The sequence below is a fragment of the Saccopteryx leptura genome, chromosome 6 (genome assembly GCF_036850995.1).
Source record: "Saccopteryx leptura isolate mSacLep1 chromosome 6, mSacLep1_pri_phased_curated, whole genome shotgun sequence".
Lineage (NCBI taxonomy): Eukaryota > Metazoa > Chordata > Mammalia > Chiroptera > Emballonuridae > Saccopteryx > Saccopteryx leptura.
In genome coordinates, this window is record NC_089508.1 from 168172707 (window position 1) to 168195528 (window position 22822).

At 41.1% G+C, this 22822-nt stretch overlaps 1 protein-coding gene and 1 non-coding gene across 3 annotated transcripts in view; one reads left to right on the plus strand and one right to left on the minus strand.

Moving 5' to 3' along the window:
* The first annotated feature begins 235 nt into the window (after window positions 1–235).
* Window positions 236–22822, plus strand: part of RBM27 (RNA binding motif protein 27) — an 80539-nt gene continuing 57952 nt past the window's right edge. For both annotated transcript variants that reach the window (XM_066344759.1, XM_066344758.1), the window contains exons 1-3: window positions 236–485; window positions 14155–14273; window positions 19015–19139. In XM_066344759.1, the coding sequence (XP_066200856.1) occupies window positions 427–485; window positions 14155–14273; window positions 19015–19139 (303 nt within the window). In that variant the 5' untranslated portion in view covers window positions 236–426. The remainder of the gene's footprint in view (window positions 486–14154; window positions 14274–19014; window positions 19140–22822) is intronic.
* LOC136377822 (U6 spliceosomal RNA) lies at window positions 17717–17822 on the minus strand. Its single transcript, XR_010746447.1, has one exon. It is a non-coding gene; the product is annotated as a U6 spliceosomal RNA (small nuclear RNA).

The following is a 22822-nucleotide window of genomic DNA, read 5'->3' on the forward strand; positions in this document are numbered from 1 at the left end:
CGTGGTCAGAAAAGCCGCTGCGGCTCCTTTAAGAGACACAGCACCTTCTCCAAGATACCATCTTGCACCAGGAGTTCACGTAAGCTCTCCACCTACCTTGCTATATTCCTCCTTAAGTGGGTACGATTGGCTGGCGGGGCAAGCGAGCCTTCTCATTGGCTTTGCGTGCACAACCCTCTCTCTTCTACTGGTTCTTGCGCCCGCCACTCGGCTCTGTCTCCCGCCCCCCTGAGCTGTTGTGCTAGGTTGAGTGAGGGCTCTTGGGTTAGTTCCTGTTAGGCCCCGGCCGGGGGAGTAGGTTGAAGTCTCGTAAGATGCCCGGTGGGTTAGGGCACCGGGAGCTGTGAAGAAGACGTGAGGAGGCGAGGAGGGGTGACCGCGGCAGGCCGGAACGAGAGCGGCGGCCGAGCCCGCCTTCCCTGCACCATGCTCATAGAGGATGTGGATGCCCTCAAGTCCTGGCTAGCCAAGTTACTGGAGCCGATGTGAGTGGACCGGGCTGGGCCGGGGTCGGCGAACGTGGGCGTTGGGGGCCCGCGGGGGCGAAGGGGGAGGGGAGGCGGCGTGAGGGAGGGCGCGGCGGAGCGGCCGCGGTCCGGAGGTCCCGGCGTCGCCTTCCCTGGAGTACTATCACCATCGTGGGGGGGAGGGGAGGGGAGGGGAGGGGAGAGGAGGGAGAGCCGGGGGTTTGTGGCTGCGGGGCCTGGGGCGGGGAGGGGGGGGCGAGGGCTCTTTAAGTGTAAACCCTTGGGGTGCTGGAAGGGGTGGCAGGAACGGAGAGAGAATGATAAACATTGCTCTTTGGGAACTGCGAGGGGTAGCAGGGCGATCGAGGGATTTTTAAATGTGAATATTGGGGTCTTGAGGGGAACAGCAGGCTCTCGAGGGCTTTACAGTCTTGTTCCGGGACTAAAAGATCTAGAAGCAAAGCGAGGATCGGCAGCCTTTACAAAACAGGAGGGCGAAGGGGATGGGAGGACGCTGAGGGCTTTATAGCGACGATTGATGAGCTCCGGGAGTTCCGGTATGTTCAAGTATTTGAAAAATATGGGGTAGTTCAAAGGAAAATGTAGGCATTGAAGTATTTTAGGAATTATTGGGGAGCTGGTGAGTATGAATGATAAACAAGGATTTTAAGGGATTTAATAATATTGAGGAGTTGAGAGTACTAGGGAAACCGATGAATTTAAATACCATTGCGGGTTGGGGGAAAATTGGGGATTTTTAAAAATACACTTTATGGGTTTGTAAGGGTTAGCTACCCTGGAATCGGGTGTTATTACGGAGGAGGGACTGAAAGGGGTATACCTGCAGCATCTCGAGTTTTTTAGATACGGGTATTGGAGGAATACAAAGAATAGTAGGAGGAATAAAAGTTTTGTAAATATTGTTGAAAGCTTGAGAGGGCAACTGAAGATAGTGAGGTGGAGGATTATTGTTGAGGGACTGAAAAGAATGAGGGGCTTGGTTAAAATAAAATTTTGGAGTATTATTAGAGACCCACGAAAGGGAGAGCAGAGGTAGCAACTTTTTGTTCGTTTTATGACCCTTTTAAAGGGGATAGGAGTGTATATTTGGAACACTGAAGTATATCTAGCTGGTCTCTGAAGCACATCTTCTGGAGGGAGGGTTGGGGAGAGATACCTTTAACCCTCTTAAGGGGAAAGAAGGCGTGGAAAAGAAAGAAAAAGGATGGTTTCCTGCCTCCTCTTTTCTGCTGCCTGTCTTCCTGTGGAAGTGAGGGCTTTCTGGCTGCAAGAAAAGGGATACAAGAAGAGATGGGCAAGCTTCCATTCACTAAATCACATCACTTGAGCGGAAAAATTGAGTTTTTCAGAGGTGGAAGTGAGGGGTAGTTTGGCAGGTGTTTGTTTTTTGGTCTCCTGAGAAACCTTGTTAACTAATTTCTGCTACTTTGGTTTCTTGAGGTGGGAGGGTGACACCTAGGAAGAGTGGTCTGTAGTCCAATGTGTCAGCCTTGTGAAGGGAGGCAGCATTAGGGGAATCTTGATGTATGGAGAGGTATTTGCTTCTGAAAATGAGTACGTAGGTAGAGCACAAGTGTGAGTAAATGTACACTAAGGGCTTCTGAGTTTTACATTAGTGATGGGCTAGCTAAATTGAAGATGATTTATGGACACACCTGAAAGTTTTGTAAAGAATATGGACCTCCTGAGTGTGCATCATACCATTTCTACAGTAAAAAGTTTTGGAGCACAAAGATGGAGGTGGATTGTGATGAAGGGGAAAAAAGAATGAAATTGATTTAGTGAAATTGACCATATACAGAAAAGGCTGAAAAAGAAAACTAAAAATTCTTTATGTTACTTAACATTTAAAAAATAAAACCAAAAACTTATCTTGCTTTTGTACACCTGCTGTTCATGTTGCCTGTGTGTGTGACAGATTTTCACACAAGCTCTGATTTTGTTTGCTGGTAGAGATCCTTTTAAAAATCTTTTTTTTTTTTTTTTTTTGGTTACAGAGAGAGTCAGAGAGAGGGACAGACAGACATGAGAGTGATGAGAAACATCAATTCTTCATTGCGGCATCTTGTTGTTCATTGATTGATTTCTCATATGTGCCTTGACCTGGGACTCCAGCTGGTGAGCCTTGCTCAAACCAGATGAGCCCGCGCTCAAGCTGGCGACCTCAGGGTCTCGAACTTGGGTCCTCTGTGTCCCAGTCCAACGCTCTATCCACTGCGCCACTGCGTGTTAAGGCCCTTTTAAAAATCTTTTTTTTTTTTTAAATTTTTTAAATTTTATTTATTCATTTTAGAGGAGAGAGAAGGGAGAGAAAGAGGAGAGAGAGACAGAGAGAGAAGGGTGGGGAGGAGCTGGAAGCATCAACTCCCATATGTGCCTTGACCAGGCAAGCCCAGGGTTTCGAACCGGCGACCTCAGCATTTCCAAGTCGACGCTTTATCCACTGTGCCACCACAGCTCAGGCCCTTTTAAAAATCTTAAGTGTGTATTTCATGTCTTAGGTAGAGGTGACATGTTAAGGAACATTTTAAAACTCCTTAAAATGTTTCACATTGGAGGGTGTTTTGTTGTTTTTTTCCCCTCTTAATGTCAAAGTTTAGTTTGGGTAGGAAGTTAAATCTAAGGATCTTTTCTGCTTGGCTTTTTTGGCTATTTATATTGATAAGTGTTCATAAATATTAAGTAGGGTTTTTTTGTTTTGTTTTTTTAAAATGTATTGATTTTAGGGAGAGTGAAAGGGAGAGAGAGAAACAGGAACATAGTTCTATTCCTGTATGTGCCCTGACTGGAGACTGAACCCACAGCTCTGTGCTCCAGGGTGAAGCTCTAACCACCTGAGCTATCAGGCTAGGGCGAGATTAAGTAGTTTTTATGGGTAAAATTATCTTTCCAAATGACTGAGTTTCCAAAACAAGTTTCCCACTTGTTTTGAGTTTATGTTCAACTTAAAGCACTCATCATGCTTCTTTTCTTTCTAATCTCTTTTAATTTTTGTTACTTTCCTAGGATTAAAAAAGATCTAGAATTACTGCAACTTGGACTTGAACAATATGGGGCGTCTGTCGAATTAGAAAATAAAATACTTATTTTTAACTGACATTAAGTAATGGTTTTGCATGGAAGTGTTCAGAAATAGTAAATGCAAATGCAGATATGTCTATTTTCATTCTTAGTGTGTTGTCATGGGAGATTATTTTTTGTTTGTTTAGATACTCTAAAAGGTAATAAATGATATGCTAAAGAGGGTTGTGTTTGTAAATTTACTTTTTGCATATTCCAGATTCAAGAAAATTTTCATGGTTGATTGACATGTTGCTACAACATAGCATTTCAGAGCAGTTGTTTGACTTTGTTGCCATGGATATGTTAGAATCATACTGTGGCACATGACTTCCCATTGCACTTTGTTATTAAACTTGATTTCCAATTAACTGTTTGTTTATAAAAGTTTTTTAATATTTAGGGGTTCTAAGCATGTTACTTTTTTTTAGAGAGAGGAAGGGGGGAGAGAGATGAGAAGCATCAACTCATAGTTGTGGCATTTTAATTGTTCATTGATTGCTTCTCATACGTTCCTTGTCTGGGGGGCTCCAGCCAAGCCAGTGAGCCCTTGCTCAAGTCAGCGACCATAGGATCATGTCTAGGATCTCATGCTCAAGCCGGTGATCCTGTGGTCAAGCCAGTGATCTCGGGGTTTCAAACCAGGGACCTCTCTGTGCCAGGTCAGTGCTTTATTATCCACCGGTCGGGCAAGCGTATTATATCTTATCGCTGGTGAAACAAAGGCATGTAATGGGGTATTTCTAAACCAATCCAATTTACATGTGACTATTCCCTATAGACAAGTTAGAAATGTCATGTGCTGTTAAAAGTTCATCAATTACTTTCCACTTTTGTAGATGTGGGGCATATCTTTTCTTTGTTTAGAGAAAAGACAGAAGGAGAGAGAGAGCCTGGAAGAAATGATTCCTTAGCTAGCTGGGAAAAACCCAGCACCTCTTTTGTTGGCAATGCAGTAAAAGGGAGAAAAATCATCTCAGACAAGAAGTTTCTCTTTTCTTACTGCTACATAAATAGATTGAACTCACAGATCTTGTTTGGGGTCCTTATCTTTCCTCACTTTCAAAATATTGCAGATATGCCTGGCCAGGAGGTGGCATAGTGGTAGTCAGCCTGAGACGCAGAGGACCCAGGTTCAAAGCCCTGAGATCACCGGCTTAAGTGCGGGCTCACCAACTTGAGCACGGGGTTGCTGGCTTGAGTGTGGGATCATATACATGACCCCATGGTCACTGACTTGAGCAAGGGGTCACTCATTCTCTGTAGCCCCCTCCCCCCAGTCAAGGCACATATGAGAGAAAGCAGTCAATGAACAACTGAAGAACCGCACAGACTTGATGATTCTCATCTCTCTCCCTTCCTGTCTGTCTGTCCCTCTCTCTGTATCCGTCACACACACACAAAAATAATAATCATAGATAGCCTAGTCATAGAGGCTGTATAGGGATTATGCACAATTAAGAGATGTCGTGTTTTCTTTCAATAAGAAATAACTGTTTAAGTATGTGCACCCCTTTAAAAGTAAAATTATAGCCTCACCAGGTGGTGGTGCGATGCATAGAGCTTCGGACTGGGACGCAGAGGACCCAGGTTTGAAACCCCGAGGTCTCAGGATTGAATGGGGGCTCATTTGGTTTGGCCGGGCTCACTAGCTTGAGCCCAAGGTCGCTGGCTTGAGCAAGTGGTCACTAAGTCTGCTGTAGCCCCCCTGTAAAGCACATATGAGAAAGCAATCAATGAGCAACTAAGGTGCTACAACGAAGAATTGATGCTTCTCATCTCTCTCCCTTCCTATCTGTTTGTCCCTATCTGTCCTTTTCTCTGTCTCTGTCACCAAATATATATATAATATATATATATATATTAGCAAATCTTGGGGATAAATGAATCACTGAAGAAATTTCTATACGTTTTGAAAAAGTTCAGGAAAACATTTTTAATATGCATTTCTACCAAAAATATCTTTTTTTAAAAAATTTTAATTTATTCATTTTAGAGAGGAGAGAGAGTGAGAGAGAAAGGGGGGAGGAGCAGGAAGCATCAGCATGTGCCTTGACCAGACAAGTTCAGGGTTTTGAACTGGCGACCTCAGCGTTCCAGGTCGACGCTTTATCCACTGCACCACCACAGGTCAGGCCTAAAATATCTTTAATGGGGAATGTTTTAAGTTATTTATATTACATACAGTAAGTATATTTAAACATGCACTTCATTGTTGCTTGTTTGGCTTATTGTAAAAATTATTCTTTTTAAAAAAGAGTGATTGGATTTGTAATACTTTTTAGAGAGTTGCTCCTGTCCATCCATCTATCCTAGTAAAACGTTGTTATGTGAATCAGGGCATTTAGGTTCATGTCTCCCAATTCACTGTGTGTCTGTGCAGAAATTGTCTTATTTATTTTTCTTGCACAGTTATTTTATTACCTTTTCACCTGCCTCACAAACATGGTTTGAATATTAATGATGTAGACTTAAGAGTGCTTTGTGTACCTCTGAAACATTCAATATAAATGAAATCTTATGGTTTGAAATATGAAAATATACTACACTCTTTCTGCAAAAAATATTTTACTTCCTAATGTTAAGCATCACTGCCACTTACAAAATAATCTGTCTTGAGTCTCATTGCAAGCTGAATAGGCAGGAACAGGAATTGCTAGAAGCCATAGACCTTCTTTGGCTTTCTGTGAGTACAGGCCATGTTGAGGTCTTTATAAGCGTAGTAGGAGACTGAATATATTGTCATCTCGAATGGAAAAGGCAGGAATAAGCTTCACAGACTGAGATTATTTTATGGTTCATATTTATTGGTCATGGGGGGTATACTTTGGTTGAACTCTATAGAGGTTTTTTATGCTGCTATAGGTTGGTAGTCCTTATCAAGTTAAACTCTGACTGGTAATCTCTGCAGTTGCTCAAATGGTAGGAAAATTAATCACCTTGCAGCTGTTAGACCTGACCTCCCTGATAAATAAACTATTAGGGTAAAATGAGTATTTTGGAGGTATATTCTTTTTTTTTTTTTTTTTAAGATTTTATTTATTCATTAGAGAGAGTAAGGGAAGAGAGAGAGAGAGAGAAGGGGGGAGGAGCAGGAAGCATCAACTCCCATACGTGCCTTGACCAGGAAAGTTCAGGGTTTCGAACTGGCAACCTCGGCATTCCAGGTCCATACTTTATCCACTCTGCCTCCACAGGTCAGGCCCAGCGGTATATTCTTAAGGTTGAGAAGTAGTGATAACTTTCTAAAGTATACTTAGTGTGCCTCTAAAGTTCTGTGGGACTTGTTTAAGGGGACCATTCACTATTTCATAGAAAAGGACTTATTTTGACTAGAAGACTTCTTGGCAAGCATATTAAGTTAACATATCTGTTCTTATGTCTTTTGGTCTGCTTCCTAAATATGTCTGACTTTGTTCTTCCTGGCCCAGTTGCTATGGGCTAGAAGCCAGAAGATGCTTTCATAGCCCTGTGTTTCCTACCACTCTCTTCTCTCGCCCTCTCACAGTGTCGTTGTGTCATTATTTATCCCCTTTTTAACCATTGATTGTTTTGTACTGTAATTATTTGTTTTCACATCCATCTCTTGGCCTGTGACTGCTGAGCAGTCTGTCTTGCTCAGAGTAATTTCATTACCCAACAAGACGCTTGGCACTCAGTAAACATTCAGTAAATGTTTAAATGAATCCATGTGCTCATATGTATATATATTTAAGTTGTTGGATAATCAGAAAGATAAGATTTTGTGTGTGTGTGACAGAGAGAGAGAGAGAGAGGGATAGATAGGGACAGACGGGCAGGAAGGGAGAGAGATGAGAAGCATTAGTTCTTCATTGCGGCTCCTTCGTTGTTCATTGATTACTTTCTCATATGTGCCTTGATCCGGGGGCTGCAGCAGAGCAGAGTGACCCCTTGCTCAAGCCAGAGACTTTGGGTTCAAGCCAGTGACTTTGAGCTTCAAGCCAGCGACCTTTGGGCTCAAGCCAGAGACTATGGGGTCATGTCTATGATCCCACGCTCAAGCTGGTGAACCTGCACTCAAGCTGGAGACCTCAGGGTTTTGAACCTGGGGCCTCCGCATCCCAGTCTGATGCTCTATCCATTGCACCACCTCCTGTTCAGGCAAGGTAAGGCAAGGCATTTATTTTTTATTTTTTATTTTTTATTTTTTTACAGAGAGTCAGAGAGAGGGATAGATAGGGACAGACAGGAATGCAGAGAGATGAGAAGCATCAATCATCAGTTTTTCGTTTTGACACCTTAGTTGTTTATTAATTGCTTTCTCATATGTGCCTTGAACGTGGGCCTTCAGCAAACTGAGGAACCCTTGCTCAAGCCAGCGACCTTGGGTCCAAGCTGGTGAGCTTTGCTCAAACCAGATGAGCCTGCGCTCAAGCTGGCGACCTCAGGGTTTCGAACCTGGGTCCTCCACATCCCAGTTCAACGCTCTATCCACTGTGCCAAAAATGCCTAAGGTAAGGCATTTTTTAATAGTCCAGTTTTCTGGGTATGCTTAGTTGGTGACTAGTGATCTAGGATCCATAGTCCCAATATCAAAATGATATTTTTGCAGCTGACAGATGTATGTATATATATTTTTCCCCAAAATAAATCTAGGGGTATTTTATTTCACATGGTATTCATTCATGAAAACCGTAATTAAGGGAAAGATGACAGCTTTTATTGAAAGAGTAGAAGTACCAGTATTAGTGTATCTTTAATATGTGTTGATAGTTTCTTATAACCTAATAGTTACCTATACTCTGACAAAGTAAGCAAAGATCTGCCCTGGCTGGGTGGCGTAGCAGGTTAGAGCATCACCCCAAAGGACCAAGGTTGCCAGTTTAATTTTATTTATTTATTTTTTCATTTTTCCGAAGCTGGAAACGGGGAGGCAGTCAGACAGACTCCCACATGCGCCCGACCAGATCCACTTGGCCTGCCCACCAGGGGACGATGCTCTGCCCCTCTGGGGCGTCACTCTGTTGCATCCAGAGCCATCCTAGCGCCTGAGGCAGAGGCCATGGAGCCATCCTCAGCACCCGGGCCAACTTTGCTGCAATGGAGCCTTGGCTGTGGGAGGGGAAGAGAGAGACAGAGAGGAAAGAGAGGGGGAGGGGTGGAGAAGCAGTTGGATGTTTCTCCTGTGTGCCCTGGCCGGGAATTGAACCTGGGACTCTTGCACGCCAGGCCGACGCTCTACCACTGAGCCAACCGGCCAGGGCCTATTTTATTTTTTTACAGAGACAGAGAGAGTCAGAGAGAGGAATAGACAGGGACAGATAGACAGGAACGGAGAGATGAGAAGCATCAATTATTAGTTTTTCGTTGTGCATTGCGACACCTTAGTGCTCTCTCATATGTGCCTTGACCATGGGCCTTCAGCAGACCGAGTAACCCCCCCTGCTTGACCCAGTGACCTTGGGTCCAAGCGGGTGAATTTTTGCTCAAAGCCCACGCTCAAGCTGGTGACCTCGGGGTCTCTAACCTGGGTCCTCTGCATCCCAGTCTGACGCTTTATCCACTGCGCCACCGCCTGGTCCGGCAAGGTTGCCAATTTGGCCCCTGGTCAGGGCACATACAGGAACAGATTGATGTTCCTGTCTCTCTCTCTCTTTCTTTCTCTCTCTCTCTTTCTCTATCTCTCCTTCCCTCCCTCCTTTCCCCTCCCCTTTCTAAAAAATCAATAAAATAAACATGAGGAAAAGCTCAGATTTTACTTATTTTTCAGTACTGTTTTATCAAAGGAATAATCTGAACACACATATCATAAGCAGACTTGTTATATAAAGTCAAAATAAAAGGATTATTGCATTACAGCCAATACAGAAAGAATAAAATTTTTGTGTATATTTATTTCCAGTTTCTCTTCAGTATATGAGCTTGTAGCTGTAATCAGACTTATAGTTTTTATTTTAATTTTTCCAATTGACATTACATCAGAAATATCTTACATATTTGTGCATTGTTTTTATAACAATCACTTTGGCTGCCTGTTTCATAAACATTCAAAAATAAGAATGGTTACCTTGACTTTACCTTTTCTCTTAAAAATAAAGCTGTTTTTATATAATACATTTACATATTTTAGTGTCTTTTAGGTACCAGTAGTTTTTTTCTATATTTGGCTTTATACTGAGGCTAGTTTCCCTTAAATACAACTACTATGCAATTCAAAGAATGTGAGCATTTTTTTTTAAGATTTTATTTATTGATTTTACAGAGAGAAGGGGGGAGAGTGAGAAGCATCACTCATAGCTGCTCCACTTTAGTTGTTCTTTGATTGCTCGTTGCATGTGCCTTGACCCGCCAAGCCCAGGGCCTCAAACCTGCGACCTCAGCGTTTCAGGTCAACGCGTTGGCCTCTGCGCCACCACAGGCCAGGCTGAATGTGAGCATTTCTTTGGTAACATTTTTACTTACTGATTTTTAGAGAGCAGGGGAGGGTAGAGAGAGAGAAGGCAAGAAGCATCAACTCATAGTTGTTTCACTCCAAGTTGTCCACTGACTGTTTTTCATATGAGCCTTGACTAGGGCAAGCCCTGGGCTTGAACAAGCAACCTCAGCATTTCAGATTGAAGCTCTCCACTGCGCCACCACAGGTCAGGCAAGAATGTGAACATTTTTAATGGTAGTAGATACATATTGGGATCAGGAGAGTCATGTCTCCACCTCCGCACCCTTGTGGCCCAGTAGTATATTCATTAATTGTCTTTGGAAACAAAAGTCATACAAGAAGAGGAGAACTTAAAATTGAGCCCATATTCAGAAATGTGTGGAATTTTTCTGAAAGTAAAAAATAGTTTAGTAGTCCTTTTTTCTAAACATAGTGTTCTTTTTTTTCTTTTTAAAAATTTATTGATACTATATGTAGAGAGAGAGGCGGACAGACAAACATCGATCTGTTTCTGTATGTGCCCTGACTGTGAATTGAACTGGCAACCTCTGTGTATCAGGGCAACGCTTAACCAACCAAGCTGCCCGGCCAGGGCTGTAGTGGTTGTTTAATAGTGTTTCTTGGTTTGGGGCCTGCGGTAAGGAAGCACCTTGACTCTTAGGTCTTGGGCTTGGGTATATGCCTGAAATCTGTGAAGTGGTGCTCTAGCTCAGCAGATGTGCCATGTCTGCAATGGAGTTCATTAGGGAGGAGAAAAACTAATGAAAGATTTTTACAGGTGAGAAATTTTTAGGGTGATATTTTGGTTCACCTCCCCTGATAAAACTTAATAATACTAATTGATTTTTATTTTTTAAATAACTTAAAGATAATTGAGATATGTTCTTAGAACATTATTCAAGATGTTCATTTTTAAGGTCCTCATATTTGTAATTTTATTAAACTTTAGGAGCTTTTTTTTTTTTAATTGTAAGGTAACTTGGTTGAGACTTAGAATACATTAATTTGACATATAGATATATATTAGAAAAATGTATGTGCTGTGAAGTAGATTTTACTTGTGTAGACTTGCAGCTGATTTTTAGTTCTACAGATGTGCTGTCTGCCTTATCTTGAGTGGGTCACTTAATTTGTCTAATAGGCACATTTTGTTATCTGTGAAATAAATATTAATTCATTGATTATGCTGTTAAGGCCTTTTAAAGAGTTATTTTATATTTTTGTGGCAGAGACAGAGAGAATCAGAGAGAGGGACAGACAGCCAGAAAGGGAGAGAGATGAGAAGCATCAATTTTTCGTTGCGGTTCCTTAGTTCGTTGATTGATTTCTCATATGTGCCTTGACGGAGGGTCTACCACAGACCGAGTGACCCCTTGCTTGAGCCAGCAACCTTGGGCTCAAGTTGGTGAGCCTTGCTCAAACCCGATGAGCCTGTGTTCAAGCTGACGACCTTGGGGTCTTGAACTTGGGTCCTCCGCATCCCAGTCCGACACTCTATCCACTGCGCCACTGCCTGGTCAGGCTAGAATAAGAATTTTAGATAGGTATTATTACCTTTTTTATCTTTGTTATAATAAAAGCCCCTTTTTGTCTAGAAATGTGTATAATGTAGCCATGGATCCAAAATATTCAAGTCTGTTTTATTCTAAAATATACTTGTTTGTATAGTTAAGCAGAAATGAATTTTCTTAAGCTCTGGTTGCAGATAAATAGCTGAAAGAATTTACCCTTCTTAGGTATTATTACCTCTTGGGTAAGAGAAATAAGAAGTGGCCTTGCACTTGTAATCTATCAAGGATCTTCTTGGTCATGCTCGGAGTTTTGTGACACACTCCTGGATATCTTGTTCGGCTACTATTAGCATGCTGTTATAGCTACTACAGTATTGTAAGTTTTTAAAGATTGTATAATGAGGGATGATGAAAATAAATAAGGACAAAGGTACAGAAAATTACAATATAAAACCCCCCAATATATTTAAGTTTCACTATTCAATTAGTGTCAGTTAATATTTCAGACTGGCAGTTTTCCTGCTAGGGCATTTTATGGGTACATATTTGGAACTGTTAGTGTAAATATTTGGTCTCATTCCTTTGGCTAAAAACATGCTTTTATGTTTGGTGCAGAATTCTATCAGTTGTTAAAAATTAGTTCTCTTGCATTAAATAAATATTTAGAATCTATAATCACTCTCTTTTCTTGGTGTCTAATCCTTTTTTTACTCTTTCACCTTGTAACTATTCATCTTGAGTTTTAACACCATCACATCAAAATGTATTTCATCAGGTACACCTAATTCTGCATTTGTTTTTCAGCAGCCGAATACTAAATGTCTGACATCTGGATATGTTAAACCCACCTCATTTATCCAGTCATCTTAATGTTTTACCTGTTTCTCACTAGAACCCTTATATCCTTACCTAGCATTATACCATCAGGTCATGAGTCTTCTTGAAGGTTCTCATAACACCAGAGAAAATAACATTGCTTCTTTATGCCATTCTTTTTTTTTTTTAAGAGAGAGAGACAAAGGAGAGAGAAGCATTGTTTCTTCCTGGCGGCACCTTAGTTTTCAATTGATTGCTCTCTCATATATGCCTTGACCCCAGGGGCTCAAGCAGGGCCAGTGACCCCTTGCTCAAGCCAGAGCATCTTTGGGCTCAAGCTGGTGAGGGTTGGGATCATGTGGATCAGGGGTGTCAACCTTTTTACACCTACCGCCCTCTTTTGTATCTCTGTTAGAAGTAAAATTTTCTAACTGCCCACTGGTTCCACAGTAATAGTGATTTATAAAATAGGGAAATAACTTTACTTTATAAAATTTATAAAGCAGAGTTACAGCAAGTTAAAGCATAAAATAATAATTACTTACCAAGTACTTTATGTCAGATTTTTGCTAAGTTTGGCAGAATAAATCTTTATAAAACAACTTACTAAAGTTAAATCTATCTTTTTATTTATACTTTGGTTGCTCCGCTACCACCCACCCTGAAAGCTGGAATGCCCCCTAGTGGGCGGCAGGGACCAGGTTGACCAGCACTGGTGTGGATGATGCCCTAGGGGCTCAGAGCCGTCGATCTCAGGGCTTCGAACCAGCAACCTCAGTGTTCCATGTCGACACTTGAAACACTGTGCCACCACCAGTTAGGCTGAAACTAACTTTCTGGTTGAGACAGTGGAGGCCCAAGGATTAGAGAACAAGATGAGTTAATTTGAAAATTAGTTTTACAGGGATATGATCTTTTTGCTTGCATATTGATTTTAATCACTGTCATTCTGAATTCTTTTACCTTTACAACAACACTATGGAGTCACAAAAGATAATGTGGTACTTAAATGTACATTCATGAGGAAAATAGAATATTAAAATATATACATTTATGACATAAAATTTTGTTTCATGTAATGTAGATGAAATGTTAAGTCTGTCATATTACTGTATGTAAAGAGTTGGCAACTCAAGGATCCTGTGCTGCCCTGGCATAGGAGGTAGTTTTGGTTGTCAAAGTCAGGTTACTACAGACTAGAGGGGGAAAAAGTGAAGTAGATAAAGGTTATCTCTGTTTCCTTTCCACTACTTTTTTGCCCCCACCACTTTTCTTAACCTTTCTGTTCTAACTCGTAGGTCTTTTCTTTCTTGCTTATAGCTGTTAAAATGTTTGCCAGTATTAGTTAAGGAAGGTCCCATCCTTGTGGTAGTCTCACTTTTTAAAAATGATCCTTATGTTACTGAGGAGATTAACAGTGGAGGTGACCGCCATTTTGGATTCTGATGCCTGATGTTGTAGGCAATGGGGAAACTGCCCCATCACGTTTGTTCAACCGTCCTTCTTCCTCATTGGTCACATGGAACTGTAGCTTCTGAAGACGTGGACACTTTCATCAGGCTGGGAATCAAATTGCAAGCTAAGGGTCAATTGCCACCTTTTCCTTATTACCTTTGAGAAAGCAAATCATAGATTTGGGTAAAAATTCTGGGTATAATTAGAACATTGAAAATGGGAGACAAACTTTTATGAAAATCAGAAAAGGAAAATCTTACTTGAAGTTTGAAGTATGTGTGTAGTTTGTTATAATAGTCACCTAGGTTTGTAGTTAATTTAAAATAAACTTTTTTAACCTTTAACTTTCCAAAATAGGGCTGACTTCATTAATGATAGCACATTTGAAGAAAAAAAGTTAAAATTTTTTTGTTTTCTCTCTAACTAGATGTGATGCTGACCCTTCAGCCTTAGCTAACTATGTTGTAGCACTGGTCAAGAAGGACAAACCTGAGAAAGAATTGAAAGCCTTTTGTGCTGATCAACTTGACGTCTTTTTACAAAAAGGTAATTATTATGGGCCTTTCATCAAGTATTTAAGAATTTCAGTTTAAAGCTTTCTGATAAAGTCTTGGAAGAGACAAGCTTGCAAGGAAAGAAATTGCTCAGGGTCCTTTAATACTTGAATATACCTATTCTATTAATTATTATCTGTTCTAGAGAACTGTTTTTCCCTTCCCTTCTCTGTTTCTTTCCTGTATTGAGGCAGTTGTAATGAGCTTTTTAGATGAATGGGTTCCTTGTGGCTTGTGGTAGAGCTTAGTTGTGTGTGTGTGTGTGTGTGTGTGTGTGTGTGTGTGTGTGTGTATGTGTATGTGTATGTGTGTGTGTTTAACAACTTAAGGACAATAAAGCTGCTTATTTTTGGTGTTTATTAAGGAAATGAAGAATGAAGCTGTCTTTTTTTTTTTCCTTGACTGGGTCTTTTTGATGTCCAAGAAGAGATGGGCTTGATCCTCTTCTCTTGGTGTCTTTAACTTCACATCTTCTTACCACAGTCCTTTGTGTAGTCCACTGAGATTCCTGCAGTTCTCTTGCTGCTTTTCTGACCTCATTTCCTACCTGTCCCCCTCACTGTTTAGTCTGGCCACATTGACTACCCTGCTGTGTTTTTCAACATAGCAAACGTGTTTCCAACTCAGAGCTTTTGAACTCTTTTTACCCTTTCTTGAAACATGGTTTCTTCCCTTAATGGTTTCTGCTTTCTTCTCAGATGACATTTTACAGTAGTTGCCCTGAGTGCCCTGTATACAATACACCGTGTTTCCCCGAAAATAAGTCAGTGTCTTATGTTAATTTTTGCTCCTAAAGATGTGCTAGATCTTATTTTCAGGGGAGGCCCTATATTTCTAAGCTTGAAAAAAATAAGACTAGGTCTTATTTTCGGGAGATGTCTTATTTTTGGGGAAACACAATAGTATACTCTGTGCCCCTAGTGACTCTCTCCTCTTCCCAACCTTGCTTTATTATTTTGCTCATGGCACTTCCCATTCCATGTCATTTTATATGTTGATTTGCCTATTTAAATGTCTCTCTCCCCCTCCATCCTAGTTTTGCCTTTCCCTTTGTTGAGTGAAGACTTAAAACCTGCAGTGCCTGGCACATAGAAGATATTCAATAAATATTGTTGAATAGAACAGAAGTGTGGATAATACACACTTACTGGTGGATCTAACTACTGCTGGTGGGAAGACATTCTTTAACTCAAATATTTACTGAGAAGAATAGATAGTAATTGTGGCTTTTCAATCTAAAACAAAGGATTACATATCTTTTTGTGCATTTTAAGGCTTTTCTGTTAAAAAAAGAATAACTAATGACAAAATTCTTCCCCAGTAGAGTGCTTTCTAAGTATATTAATGTATGTTACCCAGTTTCCATTAAAGATGAGTCATGTAAAATGTAGAGCCAGAAAATAATAAGTAAAACATTGCAAAAACATGGATAAGAGGATAATTGTATGTTTAGGCATCTAAGAATTCCTTGTTATAATAGCTCTAAATAATTTTTTCTTTTTTTTTTTGAGTTAAGTGAGAGGCGAGGAGGCAGAGAGACAGACTCCTGCCTGCGCCCCGACTGGGATCCACTCTGCAAGCCCCTACTGGGCGATGCTCCATTGCTTAGCAACCAAGTTATTTTAGTACTTAAGCGAGGCCATGGAGCCATCCTCAGTGCCTGGGGCCAACTTGCTCAAGTCATTTGAGCCATGGCTGGCAGATGGGTGCTTCTCCTGTGTACCTTGACCATGAATTGAACCCAGGACTTCCACATGTCGGGCTAATACTTTCCTGCTGGACCAACTTGCCAGGGCCAGCTTTATTTATTTTTAGTAATTTTTAAAAAAATTTACAAAAACTGGCCTGAATTGTGGTGGCGCAGTGGATAAAGTGTTGACCTGGAATGCTGAGGTCACAGGTTTGAAACTCTGGGCTTTCCCTGTCAAGGCACATATGGGAGTTGATGCTTCCTGCCCCCCCCCCCCCTTTTTTCTCTCACTCTCCTTTCTAAAAATGAATAAATAAAGTCTTTAAAAAATAATTTAGCCTGACCAGGCGGTGGCGCAGTAGATAGAGCATCTGACTGGGATGCGGAGGACCCAGGTTCGAGACCCCAAGGTCACCAGCTTGAGCGCAGACTCATCTGGTTTGAGCAAAAAGCTCACCAGTTTGAACCCAAGGTCGCTGGCTGGAGCACGGGGTTACTCGGTCTGCTGAAGGCCCGCGGTGAAGGCACATATGAGAAAGCAATCAATGAACAACTAAGATGTCACAACAAAAAACTGATGATAGTTGCTTCTCATCTCTCTTCATTCCTGCCTGTCTGTCCCTATCTATCCCTCTCTCCGTCTCTGTAAAAAAAAAAAAAATTACAAAATCAGGGCCTGGCCAGTTGACTCAATGGTTAGAGTGTCAACCCAGCATGTAGATGTAAGTACCAGGTTCAATTCCCAGTCAGGGCACACAGGAGGAGCTCCCACCTGCTTCTCCACCCCTCCTCCTCCTCCTCCTCCTCCTCCTCCTCCTCCTCCTCCTCCTCTCTCTCTCTTTCTCTCTTCCTTATCTACAGTCATGGCTACATCTGTTCAAGCGCATCTGCCCTGGGCGCTGAAAATGCCCCATGGAGCCTCTACCTCAGGTGATAAAAATAGCTTGGTTGCGAACATTGCTCCAGATGTGCAGAGCATTGGCCCCATACTGGGTTGCCAGGTGGATCCTGGTTAGGGCACATGTGGGAGTCTATCTCTTTATCTCTCCTCCTCTCACTTGGAAAAGAAGAAAAAAAAGAAAAGAAAACTAATTGCCATAAACTTGCCACCAGAGAATAAAACACTGATGATAAAAATAAAGATTTTTGAAGGGTATGATTATTTTCTTAAGTTATATGTAGCAGTTAACAAGAGATAACAATTTTATAATCATTAAAAATAATGACCACATATAATAGCATGCAGATTTTTTTTTGACATAGAGAGAGTCAGAGAGAGGGACAGACAGGGACAGACAGACATGAAGGGAGAGAGATGAGAAGCATCAATTCTTCGTTGCGGCACCTTAGTTGTTCATTGATTGCTTTCTCATATGTGCCTTGACCAGGGGGCTACAGCAGAGCCAGTGACCCCTTGCTCAAGCCAGCGACCCCACGCTCAAGCTGGATGAGCGTGCGCTCAAACTGCGAACTCAGGGTTTTGAACCTGGGTCCTCCGTGTCCCAGTCCGACGCTCTATCCACTGCACCACCGCCTGGTCAGGCCAGATATTTTTTTGAAGGAAAATTAAATGGATGTTTTAGAAATAACCTATTTATATAAAATGTGTGATAATTACAATGTAAATGGAATCTGTGTTGTATTTTTAATATGTTCTTTATTCCTTAGGATAAGTTTAATGAAAGTTACTTAAATTTGATTTGAATACAAATATTTTGACATTTCTACATTTATTTATTTATTTTTAAAATATGGAGCATTTCACAGGTTTGCACGCCATCCTTGCCCAGGGCCATGCTAATTCTCTCTGCATCATTCCAGTTTCAGTATATGTGCTGCTGAAGTGAGCACTGTTTTTTTAGAGAGACATTGATTTGCTGTACCACTCATTTATGCATCCATTTGTTTAGTCGTGTGTGTACCCTGACCAAGGATTAAATGGGCTACCTTGGCATGTCAGGACGACACTACAGCCAAGTGAACTACCTTGTCAGAGCTGAGTTTTATATTTTTAATAAATTTATCTGGTCCTCTCCATCTGAAAAAGTTACAAAATAGAACATTTAAGTTTTTAAAAATGATTTTGAGAGTGAGAGATGAAAGAGAGAGAATGAAGAAACATTGATTTGTTGTTCCACCTAGTTATCCATTCATTGGTTGATTTTTGTATGTGCCCTGACCAGGAATTGAACCTGTGACCTTGCGTGCAGGACAGCACTCGAACCAGCTGAGCTATCTGGCCAGGCCTAGAGCAGCCTTTAAGTAAAACACAAAAAGAATTTCATATTATGCTCACACAAAATTTGTTTTCAACAGATGTAAAAATGTTTTTAATTTTTGAGTGGGTAGTGCATTTAACTCCATAATATAAGAGCATACTCTGAAAAGTCTCTCACCTGTTCTTCATCTTTCTTCCCACCTCCAGTTCACTACTTTGTCATTTGTTGTGTCCTTTCAGAGTTTTTATACAAATTTAAGCATACAGATACTTAGTTTTCTGTCTTTGAGATTTATTATTATCAGCACTAATTCTTTTTGCATCTGCTATGTATTCTGTTGTATGTTTGTCACGTAATTTTTTTACTAGTCTCTTATTCATGGAACTTTGGGTGGTTTCCAATTGTTTACTCTTATGTTCTCAAATAATCGTGCATATATATCATTTTATACATGTGCACTGCCCAAACGATAAGAAAGGCCAGAAACCTGACCTGTGGTGGTGCAGTGGATAGAGCATCAACCTGGAATGCTGAGGTTGCTGGTTCAAAACCCCAGGCCTGGTCCAAGAGCATATGAGAAGCAACTACTATAAGCTGATGCTTCCTGCTCCTTCCCCACTTCTAAAATCAATTAGTAAAATCTTAAAAATAAAAAATATATCATAATAAAAGCTCATAGTGAGATTCTACTCCCATGAGACTCATTTTTAGTCTCACCAACAAGCAGTATGAGATGTCCCATTTTCCTCAGCTTTGCCAATGGTGTGTTGTCAAATTTTTGGTTCCTGTTTATGTAATGCTTAAATATTATTTTTCTTCCTTAGAAACTTCAGGTTTTGTGGATAAACTATTCGAAAGTCTCTATACTAAGAACTACCTTCCACCTTTGGAACCAGTTAAGCCTGAGCCAAAATCATCAGTCCAAGAAAAAGAAGAAATTAAAGAAGAGGTAATGCAAAGTTTTCTTTTGTTTTAGGGCATCTTAGGTCAGTGGTTTTCAACCTGTTTACACTTGGGAACCGGTAAAAATAGGAGAATTATTAGGGACCCCTAAGGCAGAAGTCACCCTGAGCGTAAGTGAATTCAGCTAAAATCATTGGGTCTATAACCTTCATGCAACATCAAGGGGATTAACTCTTCACGGACCAGCATGAAATTTCTGGTAGACCAGCATTTGAAAAATACTGTCTTAGTTCCTATTACCAATATCATTCTTAGTTAGAAGTTGACATTTTTAGAAATGATTCTCTATTGACTGAAATTAGTGGGGGTTGGGCATGGTGCAGATTCTTTTTCAGGGCTTCTTAGTTCCTTGGACTTGAAGAGTTGGAAGAATTTCTGATAGCTTGTTTAGAAATCCAAAAAATAGTGGACCTGGCTGGTTGACTCAGTGGTTAGAGCACCGGCCTGGTGTGTGGACATCCCCGGTTCGATCCCTTGTCAGGGCACACATGAGTAGTCATCTGCTTCTTTTCTCTCTATCCCCCTCCTCTCTTTCTCTTCCCCTCTCACAGACAGTGGCTTGGTTGATCTGACTGTCGGCCCCGAGTGCTGAGGATAGATAGCTTGGTTGATTCAAGCATGAGCCCCAGATGGGGGTTGCCAGGTAGATCCCTATTGGGCCACATGCGGAAGTCTGTCTTCATCTCCCCTCCTCTAGCTTAAAAATGGGGAGAGGGAGAGAGATTCAAGAAATATTTTAGTAATATTGAGGAAATCAGAAATATCTTATCCAGTGACTTTTAGAAAAAGACAACTTGTTTAAATATGGAGGTTTTACTAAAAGTAAAGTACTAATGAAACCTCAAGAGAACTCATTAGGTATACATTTTCATGTAAATAGAGAAATTATTCCCTCTCTTTTAGCCACATACAGTTTTTTATAGTTAATATAATTATAAACATCACTCATAGGAGAAAAGGGAAAAATATTTTTATAATATTGAAATATAAAATATTTCTGTGTGTGTGTTTTAGTGAGAGAGAGAAGAGCAGAGAGAGATGAGAAGTTGATACTCACAGTTGCGGCACTTAGTTGTTCATTGATTGCTTCTTATACATGTATTGAGTAAGGGGCTCCAACCAAGCCATTGACTCCTTGCTCAAGCCAGCTAGCTACCTTGGAATCACGTCAGTGATCCCACACTCTAGTTGGCAACCCTATGCTCAAGTTGGTGAGCCTGTGCTCAAACCGGTGACTTCAGGGTTTTGAACCTGGGACCTCAGTGTCCTAAGTTGATGCACAATCCACTCCACCACCACCGCTCAGGCCATTTGTAATTCTTTTTATATATAGATGACATAGTACTATGATAAAATATGAGTTCTGGCCCTGGCTGGTTGGCTCAGTGGTAGAGCGTCGGCCTGGCGTGCAGAAGTCCTGGGTTCAATTCCCGGCCAGGGCACACAGGAGAAGCGCCCATCTGCTTCTCCACCCCTCCCCCTCTCCTTCCTCTCTGTCTCTCTCTTCCCCTCCCGCAGCCAAGGCTCCATTGGAACGAAGATGTCCCGGGCGCTGGGGATGGCTCCTTGGCCTCTGCCCCAGGCGCTTGAGTGGCTCTGGTCACAACAGAGCTACGCCCCGGAGGGGCAGAGCATCGCCCCCTGGTGGGCAGAGCGTTGCCCTCTGGTGGGCGTGCCGGGTGGATCCCAGTCGGGCGCATGCGGGAGTCTGTCTGACTGTCTCTCCCCGTTTCCAGCTTCAGAAAAATACAAAAAAAAAAAAAAAATGAGTTCTGAAATCAGGCTACATAAGTTAAAATACTAGCACTAAACGGAGTTACTTAACTGTTTCATTTGCACATCAGCAAAATGATGATCATTGTAATACTTTTCTGACTGAGGATTAAATGAGATTTTATAGACACCCCCAATCTACTGCCTGGCACATAAATGTTGGTTATTACATGAAATACTTTTTGCCTGGCCCGTGGTGGCGCAGTGGATAAAGTGTGGGCCTGGAATGCTGAGGTTTCTGGTTCAAAGCCCAGGGCTTGCCTGGTCAAGGCACATGGGAGAGGCAACTACTATGAGTTGATGCTTTCTGCGTTCCTCCTTCGTACTTTTCTCTCAGATCATTAAGAAAAAATCTTAAAAAAAAAGAAAACCAGAAATACTTTCTAACTTTTTTTTATTAATACTTATTTAATAAACCTTTATTTGGGAATAACTTTAAACATATAGAAATTATTATAAGAAGAGTACCCCAGATATCCATATGCCATCCACCTAGATTCAACTATTGAAGATTTTCTCCATTATCTCTTTATACATACCTGGAATTATTTTTCTCTGAATCATTTGATAAAAGTCAGATACATTTTGCCCCTTGATCTCTAAATATTCAGTGTGTATTTCATAAGACTAAGAATTTCTCTGCCCTGGCCAGATAGGATAGTTGGTTAGAACATTTTACTGATATGCAAAGGTTACAGGTTCAATCTCTGGTCAGGGCACATATAGGAGCAGATCAGTGTCTCTCTCTCTCTCTCTCTCTCTCAAATCAATAAATACATATTTTTGAAAAGAATAATGATATTCTCTTTGTGTGTGTGTGTGTGTGTGTGTGTGAGAGAGAGAGAGAGAGAGAGAGAGACGGACAGGGAGAGTTAGAGACAGTCAGAAAGGGAGAGAGATAAGAAGCATCGATTTTTCGTTTGGGCACCTTAATTGTTCATTAATTGCTTTCTCATATGTGCCTTGACTGGGGGCCACAGCAGACTGAGTGATCCCTTTCTCAAGCTAGCGACGCTGGGCTCAAGCCAGTGACCTTTGGGCTCAAGCCAGCAACCATGGGGTTGTGTCTATGATCCCACACTCAAACCAGCAACCCTACTCTCAAACAGGCGACCTTGTGGTTTCGAACCTGGGTCCTCTGTGTCCCAGTCCGACTATCCACTGCGCCACCGCCTGCTCAGGCAAAGTAGAACAACTTTTAAAATGAGCATGCCTGGTCATAATCTGATCTGTAAAGAAATATTCCATAGTGGGATGAAAATGGATAAGAGGTTTCAGTGTAGTAAGTCTATACAAGTATCACAAATTCAAGAAATATAAGTCAATATAATATATCACTCATTTTAGAATAAATGTTTAAAGTAATTTTGGAAAAATGTATCCTCATCACAGGAAGTTGTGTAAAAATGCAGTGGTTCTTATTGTATTCAGAGTTGTGCAGTCATCACCACGATCCATTTTAGAACATTTTCATTGTCCAAAAAGGAAACCCTGTACCCATTAGCCATCACCCTCCAGATCTTTCCCCCCATCCACAGCCCTAGGCAACCACTAATCTACTTTCTGTCTCTAGGGATTTGCGTATTCAGATTCCATATAAATGGAGTCATAAATAGATTGTCTTTTGTGACTGGCTCTTATCACCTAATTAGCATACTGCTTTCAAGGTTCATCCAGTTTGTAGCATGTATCATTATACTACACTTTTTTTTTTTCTTGTTTTAGGGCTGTCTGGATATAATATGGATATATCCCATTTTCTTTGTCCCATCATCAGTTGATGTTTATTTGGGTTGATAGGCATTGAAGGGGTTAACACATTTTTTGGCTGTTGTGAGTAATGCTGCTCTGCACATTCATTCACAAGTTTTTGTGTGGCCTTGTGTTTTTATTCCT